The sequence below is a fragment of the Protopterus annectens genome, chromosome 5.part0 (assembly GCF_019279795.1).
Source record: "Protopterus annectens isolate FY-2018-M chromosome 5.part0, PAN1.0, whole genome shotgun sequence".
In the NCBI taxonomy this organism is placed as follows: Eukaryota; Metazoa; Chordata; order Ceratodontiformes; family Protopteridae; genus Protopterus; species Protopterus annectens.
The window spans coordinates 648,372,466-648,388,662 of NC_056735.1; the positions used below are offsets into that span (position 1 = coordinate 648,372,466).

Here is a 16,197-nt window from a genome sequence, read left to right on the forward strand (position 1 = left end):
AAAAAATAATTCAGAGGAAATTGATAACATAATAAGTAATTATTTTAAGAAAATGTATATTGAATGTTAGTCTAATGATGTGCATAAGATGGAAGCTTGGTTAGGCTCTACTTCTAAGATAAAATGACAAACTAAGAATCCAGAAATTACTTTACACAATATTAAAGATGCAATGAATACTTTAAAACTAAATAAATCACCAGAGCCAGATTGCTATGTTGTTGAAGTATATCAAGCTTTTGGTAGGACCTTGCCACGTTTTTGTTAGAAATAGTACAATTAATGGGTCTATATTATATGATCGACATTTGAAAATGTGGAAGCACCTTTACTCGACATGAAAATGTCAAATGCTGAGTTTGTCGAACAGCCAAATCACCGATTTCTTTCCACGAAATTGGTTGGTCATTCTGTCACGCCTGCCCTTTCCCCAACTGTAGTTCAGTCTCGGAGTTAGACTATTTAGTTGGGGGGGTGTTGGGGGCACATACCCCCATGGTGGGGGATGTTGGAGGTGAAGCCCCCCACTTAAATATGTTTGTTTTTATGTGGTGTTGTTTGTTGGCCTTCCGATTTCTTTCTCTTGGAAAGAAATAGTGATTTGGCCATTCGACAAATTCAGCATTCAACATTTTCGTGTCAGGGAAAGGTGCTTCGATATTTTCAGTTGTCCATTATATGATATAGACCCCAATTAATGACTATTCCTGGATGAGGTGTACCTTGATTGGTTAGGCTTGCAGAGATGGTTTCAATTAACAATGAAGGCAAAGATAGTTTAAGAGCAAAACATCACTGTCCTATTTCATTAGTGAATTCAGATTATAAAATAATAGCAAAGGTAATACATTCTAAATGACCTACCATATTTAGATAAACTTCTTCACCTTATTTAATTTGACTTCTCCCTAAACAGAAGAATGACAGATGCCAAGTTGTTACTCCAATGTATTATTTTCCATGTAACTCAAAATAACGTCCCATTAAATTTGGTTAAATATGATGCATCAAAAGCATTTGATTTAATAGACAGAGAATATTTATGGATTTTTCTTACATATTACGAAGCCCCTTTATCTCTAGTCGTGGCAGTAAAAATCTTTATTTACAAAACAAGCTTAGATTAAAATGAATAATAAGATGTTACTTAGCTTTATTTTCAAGACTGGGGTAGGACAATGTTGTCCTTTATCAGCAAGTGTTTGTTATGACAAAACAAACAGATGAACAAACAAACAAAAATAAACATTTTACTTTTTAAACTCCATGAAATATTTTTAGTAACACCTGTGACAATGTGAGGTATTGTCAGCTATGCCAGGAGAAGTAAGGTAATGGATGTGTAACATATGCCAGCACAGCTAGCTGGAATTCAGTAAAGAATTATATGTCATCGTATATCAAACTGATTTGTACAGATGCTTGTGTTGAAAAATGTTTTTGTAAAGCTGCCCTAGCACAAAATGTTATTCAACATGGGTCAGTACATACTTTTACGTTTTTTGTACTACAGATACTGGATGTGGGGATTAGAGGTGGTGATTTAGTGAATAGAACAGAGACAGCAGAACAGAAATGGATCCTACTGTTTAATGTAGATAAACCACCTGGATTAAATGGGATATCTAGCCTTAAACCATTTTTGAAAGCATGTCCACTTAAACATTAATCTACCTTTGTCTTTTAAAGCATTTATTATTATTTTTTAGTCTTTTAGATTTTAACATATTAATATGCCTCTTGTGAATATACATTTTACAGTTGATTGGTTTGATCAGTCTCTTACAGCTGATTGGCTGGTTTCTTTTTTAAATTAGATGTTTCTTAGTTAGCAACTAGTCTGATGAAGCGATGTTGTAATTGTGAAAGCACTCACTTTTTACTCTCGTTGTTCATTATTTTTTATGCGCTATATTTTATATTATATTTACTTAGAGATACAAGAAATGTTGGAACTGGGGTAATCCAGGATTCCAGCAGTCCCTGGGCCTCCCCAATGATGCTGGTACCATAGAAAGATGGCAGCACCAGGTTATGTTCTGACTACAGAAACCTAAGTAGTCACACAGAGTCAGATGCTTACCCCATGCTGAGGACAGATGAAGCCTTAGAGCAGGTGGGTGGGGCTAAGTATCTTACCACTATTGATCTGACCAACGGCTACTGGCAGGTGCCGTTGACTCCCACAGCTACACAGAGGCCAGCCTTTATGACTTCTTTTGCATTATAAGAATTCACAAAGATGCCCTTTGGGATGAAAAATCCCGTGACCCTCCAGAGGCTGGTAGACCATATCCTAACAGGAGCAGGAGATTTATGCCCTTGCTTACATGGATGATATTACCATCTACAGCCATTCCTGGCATGAGCACCTTCAGCATGTCAGGGAGATCTTGGGCAGACTGCAAAGGGCAGGGTTGACCACTGAGCCCAGTAAGTATCAAGTGAGTATGGCAGAGGTCTCTTACCTGGGACATAGAGTAGAGAGTGGTAAGATCAGGCCAGAACCTGCCAAAGTGGAATCCATTCAGGTGTGGCCTGCCCCTATTACCAAAAAGCAGGTGAGGGCATTCTTGGGGTCAGTGGGTTATAATAGAAAATTCACTTCCAATTATACTACAATAGCCGCTCCCCTCATAGACTTGGTGAGGAAAAACAGGACAGATATGGTAGTGTGGACCCCAGCCTATGAGCAGGCATTCCAAGAGCTGAAAGAGGCTTTGGGAGGACCCCCTGTGTTAGCCAGTCTGGATCACAACAAATAATTTGCTGTGCAGGTAGATGCTTTGAATCATGGGGTGGGGGATGCACTCAACCAGGTTTCCTCAGAGGGAGAAGAGCACCCAGTTTCATATCTCAGCCACAGACTCCAACCCAGGGAGGAATGTTATGCAGCTGTAAAAAGAATGTCTAACCATAGTATGGGCACTGCAAAAACTTCAACCATATCTGCATGGAAGAAAATCCACTGTAGTTACAGACCATCTTCCCTTAACATGGCTACATTGAGCCAGCCAGCAAAATTCCAAGTTATTAAGGTGGAGTCTAGGGTTGCAGGCATATGACAGTGGAGTACCATAGTGGGGACAGCACTGCCAGTGCAGATGGGCTATCAAGATAGAGAATGGGTTAATGTGTCAGAGACAGGCTCATGTCCCTCAAGTCACATTTCTGCAGGGCCACTTGAGAAATTAGCTTGAGTCTTCAAAGGGGGAAGAGCTGTGACAATGTGAGGTATTGCCAACTATGCCAGAAGTAGAGCAATGGATGTGTATCACATCCCAGCACAGCTAGCTGGAATTTTGTAACAAATTATATGTCATTTGTATATCAAACTGATTTGCACAGATGCTTGTGTTGAAAAATGTATTTGTAAAGCTGCTTGTGTTAAATATGTACTAACAGTGTATCCTGCTGGACAGTAACGAAATATACATTTATATCAGACAGTATGATTGTAACTGAGGAAATGTATATACAGTATGCTAACAGAGGATACTGGAAGAGAAGAGGTTAATTTCAGTCCAGCTAACATTGAAAAATATTATATATTACAGTTCTAACTGCAGCCAGAGTTGAAATGTTTGTGCCAGGGAATTGTGTATGTTTTATGACTTTCAGAAACTTCAACAGATCTTTGCAAAGCTCTATGTGTATGCGTATTTTTGACACATATGTGCTAAATCCTGGAAGCTTCTAGCCAAGGGAGATAGTATGGGAACCAGAAGTCATATGACCAGATGTGTGTGATGTCATTCTGTAAGATAGCTCTGTAATATTGTAATACTAGATGAGACTGAAGTCTCAAGGCAGTTTGCTTTTGGAACCTCACAAAAAAGGAAGACCACTCACCCACTTCATCTTGCCTTGCTCAAGTAAGTCACCATCAGTCAGAAAAATATAGTGAGATTAGTTAAGTACTGATTTTCTGTATCTGTGTGAATATATTCCTCTGTGTTATTTTAAAGTTCCCATGACTGAAACTCTGGTGTTTATTGTAAAATATGTTATGATATATTTAGTATTTTCATTCTCTTTTATTATTTATTATTAAATATATTTTACCTTTTCATCATGGCTGGTCCTTTAGATAAGATTTTAACATTTGAGAGTACTCATATCTATTTGGTGACTCTATGGTTACTCATGAAAGCCTTACTGCATTGGTCAAAGACTAACATTTGTATTAGTATTCATTTCATTCAGTATGATTGGGTACCTTTGTAAGAGCCATTGAGTAGCTGGCTTTGGAGTGTCTCATGGCAGTGTAACTACCTTATATCTTATATGCTGGGCAGAAGGGGATATAGCTAGTAAATCTGTGCCAGCCTTTCCCAGGTGTGTGTGTGTGTGTGTGTGTGTGTGTGTGTGTGTGTGTGTGTGTTTGTGTGTGTGTGTATGTAAAATTCAAATCTCAAAGAGTGTGTGTGTCAGCTGCTTGGAGCAGGGACACAAAGCACTGGTTTTACTGAGATGGTGCTGGAGGACTTGGCTTGGACACTCGGCTGAGAAGTCAACTCCACAGCTGTGCCAGTGGGGAGTCTTATTGGGGACCTGGAGGGAGACAGAGAGAGAAATCCAGACCCTGCACTGGGTGTGTTCCTTGTGTGCTCTTAAGGGAAATTGTGCTTGATGCAGACAGCTGCTTTTGAAAATACGGTGTGTATCTATTTTTGTTCCAAGTGAATGGCCCTTTCCAGTGTCAGTGGTGAGGATTCAGGCTCATTGATTACTGGCCCAGAATGGGGACATCACATTAACCATGATCAGAAAATAACAATTTATACTTGCTTTTGCTGATGATTTAATGATTATTACAGATAAATCTAACCAGGATATAAACTTAATTATACACAATTTTGGTCACATAAAAAGCTTGATTGGATATGCAATCAATTATTAGCAGTCAGAAAGAATTTCATTAAACTATTCTGATTCCTATCATGATTCATTGTTTTAGCAAACTCAGATTATCTGTGAAGCAAATTTTTTAGGAATATCTATTAACACTACCTTTGACCAGTTAATTCTAAATATGTATTTTATGTATTTGAAAAGGGTTATACATTGTTTGAATACAATTTAAAATATAACATTTTTTGACAAAGAAATTAATATAACAAAAATGATAATTTTACCTTTAATAATTTTTCTTTTACAAAATCTTATAGTTCCTTTGAGGGTACAATGGATTTCACAAATTATGAGAGAGATAATAACATTTTGTAGAAGAGGAACTGTTCCTAGAATACCTTGGCAAGTATTAAGAGCTACTAAAGATTGAGGGGTACTGGAATTACCTGGCATAAATCATTATGCAGTAGTTAGTGCTACAACAGTTAATAGATATTCAGCATGCTAACAACACAGCATATCAGTTAATTATTTCTAAAATTGTAAATAAAAAATGTTCTTTATTTGTATTAATTGCTATTCATTCATCCATCTGAATTTAAGTTGATGTAATACTTTAAATTTATAATTCCCCAGATTAAACTTATAATTCCCCATATGATGTAGTTGATACATTAGATTAAGTTAACTTGGGATAAACATGTTATCACACATTGCTTTTCTTTAATAGGATAACTGTTTTCAATGTTGAATAACTTCTCTTGGATAGAAAATGAAACACAAAATAGTATGAAATATGTATTATCAGATAAGTTAATCAACAAAATGAAAAAAAATATGGTGCAGTTGATAATTCAGATAAAAAGGACATTTTAAAGGCAAAAAGATAGACATGTTGTACAAAATCCAAGCTATTAATAACTCTATTAATGTATTTCCTAGAAATGCTAAATGAGAAAGTACTGTCTATAAAAGATTTAAGCTGAACCACTGATTAGAACCTCTAGCACAAATTTTAAAACAATTATTTATCTGTCAGAAATAGACTGATACAATATGAGATTATGTAAGATTTACATTTATGTCATAATAGGTTATTTTTCATACATTCCACACATTTCTGCTTGTTGGCATTACTGTAGAGAGCCATCTGATTTATTTCTTTGTTGGTGGCCATTTAAATCAGTACAAAAATGTTGGAAAACCATATGTGAAACTCTGTGGATAATGACAGGTTTTGTGGTACCTTGTAAGCTGGAAAATGTTCTACTGGATAGAGTAGGTTCTGAGCTAGAATCTTGTAAGAGAATTTATTTTAGCATCATTGGTAGTTAAGAAAATGATTCTCAAATGTTCAATTATGCTTGCTTTCTCAATTGGTGTTTGGTAGAGGTTATATAACAAGAATGTGTATTGCCAATTAAGAGATGATTAATTAAATACACTAACATAGTTTGATTAAATGTTCAGCTGATAATAGAAATGTCTTTTGTGAATATAGACCATAAAAAACTTATAGAGGAGATCTTTGTTTCTTTTCTTTTCTGTATGTTTATTTGTTATGACGACCCACTGGAATAAGATTGTGCTGAGCTTTTTTTTTTTTTCTTTTTATTCTTTTTACTTTTTCTGAAACAATTTTGGAAATTATAGCCTTGATTACCATTGCTTGTTTTGAACAATTGATTCTCATTTTTTTCCTTTTCCTTTCTTGAGGTTTGGGGTCTATTAGTTATCGACTGAAATATTTTTGTTGTGAATGTATATTTTTGGAGTTAGGTTTATATAAAACAAATTTTACATTATACTTTTAAAGCAACAACAACAACAACAATAACAAAAAAATTCTAATAAAAAGCAACTATCATATGAGGCACACAAAAAGAATGTAACCCCAAATAAGTCACTAACAACTACAATTACAGTAGCGTATCAAAAAGTGAAACTCTTTTTCCAAAGAAAATTAAGATTTTACCAAGGAAAAAAAAGTCTTGTTTCCTGGACCATACAGAGCCAGAAACCTATAAACATCATATGACTAATAGCCACCCAGACACAGAATGAGAAGGGGGGAATTATTTGAGATACATCCATTTTAAGGTTAATATATATATTTGCTTGTAATCACACTTACATTTTCTTAGTTCAGATGATCACACACATATGGTCCTCAGACATGCAATTGGAACCCTCTATAATCTTACAATATTGATTTCTTAAACAGTCTGGTATATAATTTAATTGCTACTAGTTATCTAAATATTTACCTCCAATATCACAGATGTTGTTAAACTGTGATAGGTCAAATGCAGTAACCACTTCGTTTCCACAGACCTTCCATATACAATCCATGAAGCCCAAGAATTTAAATGTTTCTTCTTCAGACCTAACAAAGTGAAAATGTAAATTACTGGGCCATTATTTTAATCTTAATTTTCTGTGTAAATACATTAAATCAACAAATATAATGTAGCATTATATAGTACATATAAAACACATAACTTCTGTTTTTAAAGTATAGGAAACACTGCCAACAAACTATTTCATTGAATAGAGATTCTTCATTGAATACATTGCCCATGCAGAGAGTTTAAAAAGAAAGTCAGAAGTTTGATCTCAGACACTTGCATACTTAATATAGGAGCTTTGCTGAATGAACTGTTCCTCTAAAGCATTTACCTCTAGTTTAAAACTCAGAATGAAGCTCATTATTAATATTATATTCTTGAGCACTTAGTAGGTGTAGAGAAAAATAAGGCTTTCAGTTCTGTTTAGATACATATTGACTTAGGACTATACAGAAATCATACAAAAGATAGAATAGTAAACAATTACTTTTAATATGCATATTATTTTCTACTGCGCAAAAAGAGAAACGGAGTCAACCTTTCCAAACAATAGGTGCATAAAACATGGAACCAGTCCTGGAAATATATGGGCCTTACAAACACACAGGTATACACACACACACACACACACACACACACACACACACACACACACACACACACACACACACACACACACAATACTAATAGGATCACCATTTTTCTGTTCTGCTTTACACAAGAATTCTCTTGACTTTTAGTAAGTGTTAAGATATTCTACAGGAAAAAATAACATGGCTAGACATTAAAAGCTGAAAAGTGATCATGTTCTAGTTAATCATAAACATTAGTTTGGATTTAAAAAGGTCAATTATCAGTGGTAAGGTCTAACATGGGCAGAAAATAACTGTCAGTAACCCTTTCTGATTCATAGACAGTCTCACTGCGGTGGTTTTACACTGTCTGTGTGCAAAATGCTAATAAGGCATTCCAAGACAATAGCCTATGTCAATTAGCCATATGGTCTCTTCTGGAAATACATGCAAGGAAGAATGTATGCACCATTGCTTGGGTAGGTAAATTAACACAGCTAAATTGTTGTGTTCTCTCATTACTCCCAATTAGAGAGACCATGTTTCAGGTGGTAAGTATGGGAGAATTTAGCAATGATGTAGTGGCAGTGTATGTAAGTGTGTGTATGTGTATGGCAGCATATGTGAATGTGCAGGGTGATAAGTGGCCTAGGGAGAGAGAGAGTGTGTGTGTGTGCGTGTGTGTGTGTGTGTGTGTGTGTGTGTGTGTGTGTGTGTGTGTGTGTGTGTGTGTGTGTGTGTGTGTGTGTGTGTTTGTGTGTGTGTGTGTGTGTGTGTGTGTGTGTGTTTGTGTGTGAATGGTGAGTGTGTTCCCGAGTGTAATCAAGTGAAGATGTGTGTGCCTCAGTTACAGTGAGTATCTGTGTGCATTCTTGGACTGCCTCTGAGAGTGTTTGTGTGTATCTGTCTGTGAGTGGGCATGCATGCATGCATATGTGTTTATGTGTCTATGTGAATATGTGCATGTGTGTGAGGGTGACTGCCATACCTTAACTAATGAGCAAAGTGTGTAATACTGAGGGGGGAGCAACTGGAATCAAGGACCTGTTTTAAATGTTACCCTCAGTCATTTAAAAAGTTAACAGAGCAACAGGTTTTGCATCATGAAACATTTAGTAAATTCCTAGTATTACTGATGGACTGTAATTGCTTGTGATTTATGAGGGACAGGGCAAATAATATAAGAGTCAAAATCAGGGCTGTTCTGTAAAACCAGGGACAGCTTGGAAATTTAAACGGTGTGTCCTTTTGGGGTCTATATTATAACATTGAAGTCTAAAAATATCGAATGTTATAATATCGAACCCATTCAATCGAAACACCAGAAAACCGAACAGTCAGTATAGCAAATTTTTTCCCAGGGAAAAAATTAGCTGTCCTGACAAACATACACACAACTCAAGCACACCAAAATAAATAATCCACATACATACACTTCACAAAACCCTACACTAAACCAGACATACACCACTAGCTATCCACTTACCTTAACCCAACCCTAACCCTAAGGTCCCTAACTATCTCACACTCACCTTACCCGTGCCCTAAACCTAACTCACCTACCCCACCCTAACCCTCACATCCACACAATCACACATTTACCTGACCCGCACCCTAACCCTAACTCACCTAACCCACGCCCAATTACACACTCACCTTCATTCGCACACTTACCTTAACCCGGTCTGTAACCTTCACTCCACAGCTGATGAAATAGCTAAGCTGCAGAAATGGCCCACTGAATACTTTCCCTAGGAAAGTATTCGGTGTTCTACTGGGTTTGATATTATAACATTCAATGTTTTTTGACTTCGATGTTATAATATGGACCCTTCCTTTTGTGTCTGTGTGCTCGCAAGTGAGTGTATTTGTGGGTGTGTGTGTGTGTGTGTGTGTGTGTGTGTGTGTGTGTGTGTGTGTGTGTGTGTGTGTGTGTGTGCATGTGTGTTTAAATTTGTGCATGTGGATGGGAGATTGAATGATGGAGGTGCCTGTGCCAATATGATGCTTGGGCTGCCAGTGGTGATTATCACAGGAAAATGAAGATTATTGCTAAGGGTCCTACAGCATGATTCAGAGATACAAAATTAGCTGATAATGAGGTTTTCAGCTCATTGTAGTTAATTATGTTTCTGAACTGGATTTCCCACCGTCACATAAACTTCTTTTTTGGCTGCAGCAGTTTACATGAGTGCAAGGAAAGATTTTTGAATTCCAACCTTATTTCACAAATTGATTTTGTAATAGTATAGTGTTTAGTCATTAATCTGGTAATGGCAGCATCTGAATTATTAAGACATTGTGAACTTCATTCCATTACTATAGTCTCTCGAAAAAAAGTCCTGCTTAAGAAAATGTTATTATGTTTAGTAAAACGATAGAGATCACAAAATGGTACAATATTAATTAAAAGTTCATGCAACTATTTAACCTAAGATGTACACTGCGAAGAACTGACTGCATAAAAACACCAAGATTGTGCAAAATATATGGTACCTTCTGCACAAGTTAGGAGATTCATAGTTTCAATTGTCAAGCCTCCAAGCTAGTGGCCTTTAAGATGCTTGAATACTATAAGTACATACACATGCTTTATATAAGTGTGTGTGTGTGTGTGTGTGTGTGTGTGTGTGTGTGTGTGTGTGTGTGTGTGTGTGTGTGTGTGTGTGTGTGTGTGTGTGCTCACATGTGTTTATGCAAATATTCATTAGGCATACCCCTTTGGATGATATACAGTATAAGATCAATATATCATTTACTGGTTAACTGATATGGAAGTGATTAACAAAGTAGAACCTCAGCTAATCCTGGAATATTCAAGAACTACTCTAAGGTTAACTTCCTACTATTAAGTGATAACCTGGCACAATTTCCAGACCCCATAAACCCTGGGTGCACTGCTGCCTACACAGAACTATTCACAGAAACCCTATAGCTGCATAGAGGCAGCTCTACCCACAAAGAAGAGTACATAACTAACTCAAACAACAAGCTACCTTGGTGGAATCACAACATCAATAGGCTGTATAAGAGAAGGAAGACAATCATGGCAAAAATTAGGAGGTGCAGCATCCAGCAAGATAAATGTACCCTCAACAAACTAGCAAACAACTGAGAGGACAAATAAAGATTATCAAAGCCAAATTTGAGTTGAATTTGGCCTTCCAGGACAAGGACAGCCACAAGGCATTCTTTAGCTATGTCTGCAACATCAAAGGCAGTACACAATTGTGTGCAGAGCTCATTGTAAATTAGGCCACCTATACTGAGTCAGAAAATATAGCAAACCTACTGGCCGACAAATTCAGCCCTAACTTTACCCCTTTCTCCTCATCAAGCCTTCCTCAGGAAATACCATCAAATATAACTCCCCCTGCTATCACTAGAGGACAGGTCCTTAATACTCTCTATAAGTCCAAGAACACTGCATCAATGGGCTCAGACAATATCCCAGGATGCCTTCTAAATAGCATGAAATGTTACTTATTAGGCCCCCTGGAATTGCTATTTAACTGTAGGCTTCAAACTGGTTTTGTGACTTCTGAATGGAGAACAGCAACAGTTATCCCTCTGCACAAAGCTAGGCACCTACAGACCCCGGAAACTACACACCCATAAATCTCACTAGTCTCATCTGCAAAGCCAAGGAAAGAATTATCATGGACATGATCAATAATGACATAGGAAACCTCCAGGCACTGGAGCCAACCTAGTTTGGTTTCATCAAGGGCAGGTCATGCCTACTTAACCTGGTGGATTTCTTTGAGAAGGTCACCAAAGCAATGGATGAGGACAATGTGGTTCACACTGCATACCTTGACCTGGCCAAGGCATTAGACACAATCCCCACTCGTGCATTGTTGACAAAACATAAGAGTTTACGTACATACCCTTGTGTCACATGGTGTATAGACAGCTTGAGGAGTCTACAAAGAGGCCATTCACAAGCAAAGTCCCTCAGGGGTCAGGCCTGGGACCGCTCCTTTTTGTCATTTACTTCTCTGAAGTTAAGGCCAACATCAGTGGCCTCTGTCTGACTAAATTTGCAGATGATTGCAAATTAGGAGCTATCATTGAATTGCCCACTGACACAAATGTTCTCCGGGAAGGGCTGACACAGACAAGCAACTGGTGGCAGACCCATGGACTAAAACTAAATGCCAAGAAATGCATAATAGTATCCCTTGGGAAGATCATTCACCACTGGTAACTATCATATTGACAACACACCCCTAAGAGTTGGTCCAGTAATCAGGGACTTGGGGACACACACAGCCAGTAATCTATCCTATGACTATTTCATGTCTACAGTAGTGAGGAAATCATTTTATGCTGTGCAACATATAATCAAAGGTATGGCATCTAGGTCCAAGGATGTCATTGTTCTACTGTATTCGGCATTCATCAGACCTGTCATTGAGTACAGTGCCCCCTTTGGTATGTAACTAACCCAGCATATCCAACAATTGGAATGTCTACAGACGTTCCTTGTTAAAAGAATGCAGGGCATAAGTATCATGCCCTGTGCAGACTGCCTCAATGCCCTATCCCTGTATTCTGTCTCCTGTAGACTCTTGAGGGGAGACCAGTGCTTGGTATACAAGACATTGTTAGATCCCATTCTGGTGGACCTCCTGCATATCTGCAAAACAAACAGCATCAGAATTACCCACTCTAAAGACTTAAAACCTTACCTGTTATATAAATAGGACCTGCTGAAGAGACAGATATGTAGCCCAGAAACTATCCCATCCATGTGAAGCAGCTTTTCTCCCTAAATAAATTCAAGTGTTACTTGGCCGTTGGGTGGGGAACAGGAAATTCATCCATGCTTTGGTAACTTTGTCTCTAATGGACACACAGAGAGACTGTAAATGGTTCATCTCCCAGGCCCCTGCTTGCAAATGTTTCACCTCTGAAGCCCCTCCTTACACTTATCAAAGGTACTAGAACTTGACAGGCTTTGGGATGCATGGCTAGGCTTAAAAAGGCCCTTGCGGTCGTTAGCCTAGTAAATGCCTTTGAACATATAAGGTCAGTATAATCTTGTATGGTGATAATCAGTCTGTTTACAGCACTCAATTTACCAAAGTATATTTTGTCTGCCTTATTTATATTTTTAATTTTTATTAAGATGACACTGGCAGGTCAGGTGATCCTTTTCAAAATTTCTATAATTTATTATGATTGCAGACATTTAACAAACACTAAAATAAGAATAGGTATGTGTGTGCATCCAGCAATTAACTGGCAGTCCACAAAGAATTAATTCCTTGAGTTGTGCTGTGTATTGGGATATAATCCAAATCTCCTTTGCCCATGTGATAATCAGACAATGATAGATTTGGTCTAAGACTGTGTGGAATAAAGAAAAGATCTTGGTAGTATGTAGTAAGTGTATCAATTTCATTCAAGTCAGATAAACTTTATGTATGGTGAGCCTGTGCCCTTTAACGAGTATCTATTTAATTTCAGTTCCTGTTTTTTTGGTATATATAATACTCTATTGATGTATTGTTTAATCTAGAGAATGCTTAATAAGTTGTGGTTTTACATTGTGCTTAGAGTGTAGTGCTGTGTTTTAATAATTTACTGTATTAGTATAGCTCTCTATAAAAATACTTCCTGCTAAACCCATTTTAACCTTACTTTCAGAAAATTTTTACCATCTCTTTACTCTTAAAGTGCCCTGTATTGTCTCGTTTTGACTCACCGTGGTCCTTCCTCCATCTCTAAAAATAAGTATTAACTTTATTGCTTCCATATAATGCTAAAGGTTCACAGAGTTTTTCTCTTTTTTTCCTTTCAGAGCCTGTGGTCAGTAATTTTATCCCTGACCTCAATATTGCAGAAGCTCTGCTACAAGGCCCAACTTATGAATGTTTTCATTAAGAATATTGTCACTGTGCAATTTTAGCATGCTTAACATGAAGAACCTTGCTGTGTATGAACTTGAAATAGGCAGATATGTGCATGTCCTGTGCTAGAAAGTGGCTGTGACCTACCCCTACAGGAGGAGTCCTTGCATTCTAAGGGTCACTATCTAAGTTGGCCACTGTCCTTTCTCTTAACCAACAGATTACTCTGTAATATACCAGTTTCTTAGTCTCCACTCCTGGTTTCTGCATTCAGTAAATGAAAGAGGACAGGTTCTACTTTGTGCCTCCTTGTTAATTGCTCTGCAATGACTATAATCTCATTGCTCTCTGTAATAATTGACCTGGGGTGGGAAGCCAGTTATGTTCCCCTACCCTACACCCAAATTCCCACCAACCCCCTCTTACTCTCTTCAATCTCTTGATTACTACCCCACTACTTGCAATCAATAAAATACAGATATCTTTATTTAATAATGCTACTCCTCAATGTATCCTCAGTTTCTCTCCACCTACTGAGCCATCTTTTATATTACCATGACTCAATAATAGCTTTCAAAATCTCTTCAACAACGTCCCAATCACCTATCCATACTTCATCCCTAAACTCTTCATACATTGCACCAAACCTATTTATTGACACACTACACCTTTACCAGAAATATTGACTGTGTAACATCATTTCAACTGAAATCAAAATAAAATTATGTGGAAAACTCCTTTCCAGAAAACCAAGAACCAATAATACCCCAACATACTAGAACTAACATCAAGACAATTCTCTTCCACATGCTACACTAAATCTCTAATGATCATCTTCCAACCCTTGTAATCTAACTTTTGCTACCATAAATATTAGAAGCATAAGAAATAAAACTAGTGAACTGCATGCCTCATTTACTCAACACAAGCCTGATATTCTCATTATAACTGAACTTTGGTTTAAACTCAGCATGAACAATTCTAAAATTACACACCAGCTATAGTACCATCCATGATGACTGTATAAGGAGTAAAGGTGGTGGTGTTGCTTTAATATTTCCCAACAACTACCACTTTTCCCCCTACAACAAACCAATACCAAAATTCAGTTCAGCAGAGCTTCTTATTACTTTCCTGAAAATAATAAAATATAAACAGATATGTCCTTTACATTCACTCCTCAAAGAAACTGAATAAACTACCAGACCACGAGCATGCAGAAACGAACAAAATCACCCTTAGATGTAATTCTGATCAAAATCCAGCAAAATAACCTCAAGCCAGAGCAAACAACTTAATAAAAAAATATCCTTTTAATTAAAACATACATAGGATTTTGTCCTGCTACAAGATCAGAACTTCATCAGATAAAACAGTAACATTGTGCAAAAACATTTAAACTGGTAACTGTCCAAACAAAACAAATAATCAAACACACCTTCGCTAAACAACCAATAGGGTTATATAACATACCCAGTGAAACATTCACTCCTGGCAGCAATGCAATTTTACTGGAAGATATCCTACACTGGCTATTCATAACAATTTCAAAAGAAAAAACAGTGATAGGTGATGTCAATATTAGTTGGTTCGACATAACTTCTAATCCCTACATCTAGCACAAATTTATAGGGTTTCACACAACTAATTAATAGCCCTACACATTATAGCAAGATAACAAATTCCTTATTAAACTGGATCGTAGTATCAGACCATAGCAGGATAGACAACAAGTATGGCAAGAATGGCAAAAATATAAAACACTACAATATCTTGAAAACTACAAAATGCTCCACCACTGTACTGTAAAGAAAATAATCAAAGATAAAGTATTGCACTATAACATCAATCAGAACAATAGTAAACACAACCCTAAACCATTCTGGTCAGCCATTAAAGAAATCTTACATCCTGGCCATGAACTCAACCCTAACATATCTCCCAATAACTCAGCACTCAAAACTGCAATATAATTCAACTCTTATTTTTTACATAGTATAGTGTCTCTAACCATGGATTCCCCAGCATCTAATCCCAGTCCTGTCCAACAGTCACATCACCACATCCATTTTTACCTTCATACCTGTGCCCACATCTTATATAAAACCTTCCAAGAAATTACATTAAAATATCAGCCAACAGCATAGCCTATTCTGTCTCAAGCCTTATAAGTAGGTCAGTCCAGGAATCCCAAATCCCCTTTCCCTGGAAAATAAAATTGCCCATTATTCCCTCTGTGAAATTCAAGAGACATCACTAACTTTAGACTTAATCTTATCTCCCAGCTGCAAAATACTTGAAAAATGCATTTAAATTAAAAACAATTGCTAAACTATCTCCTCCAAAAATAAGTCCTATCCTACACACAGCATTCCTTCTGTTTCTCCCATAGTACTAAGACAGCACTGATAATAATATTTTTATGTACTAAAATTATACTAAATAATAATAAAAATAATGTGTAGAATGTATATATATATATATATATATATATATATATATATATATATATATATATATATATATATATATATATATATATATATATATATATATATTTAGTTG

The 16,197-nt window shown here is 36.8% G+C and overlaps 1 protein-coding gene across 2 annotated transcripts in view; it reads right to left on the reverse strand.

Moving 5' to 3' along the window:
• The window catches only part of LOC122802729 (acetylserotonin O-methyltransferase-like), a 357,415-nt gene that overhangs the window by 175,767 nt on the left and 165,451 nt on the right, over positions 1–16,197 (reverse strand). For both annotated transcript variants that reach the window (XM_044072491.1, XM_044072490.1), the window contains exon 5: positions 7,122–7,240. In XM_044072491.1, coding sequence (XP_043928426.1) covers positions 7,122–7,240 — 119 coding nt within the window. The remainder of the gene's footprint in view (positions 1–7,121; positions 7,241–16,197) is intronic.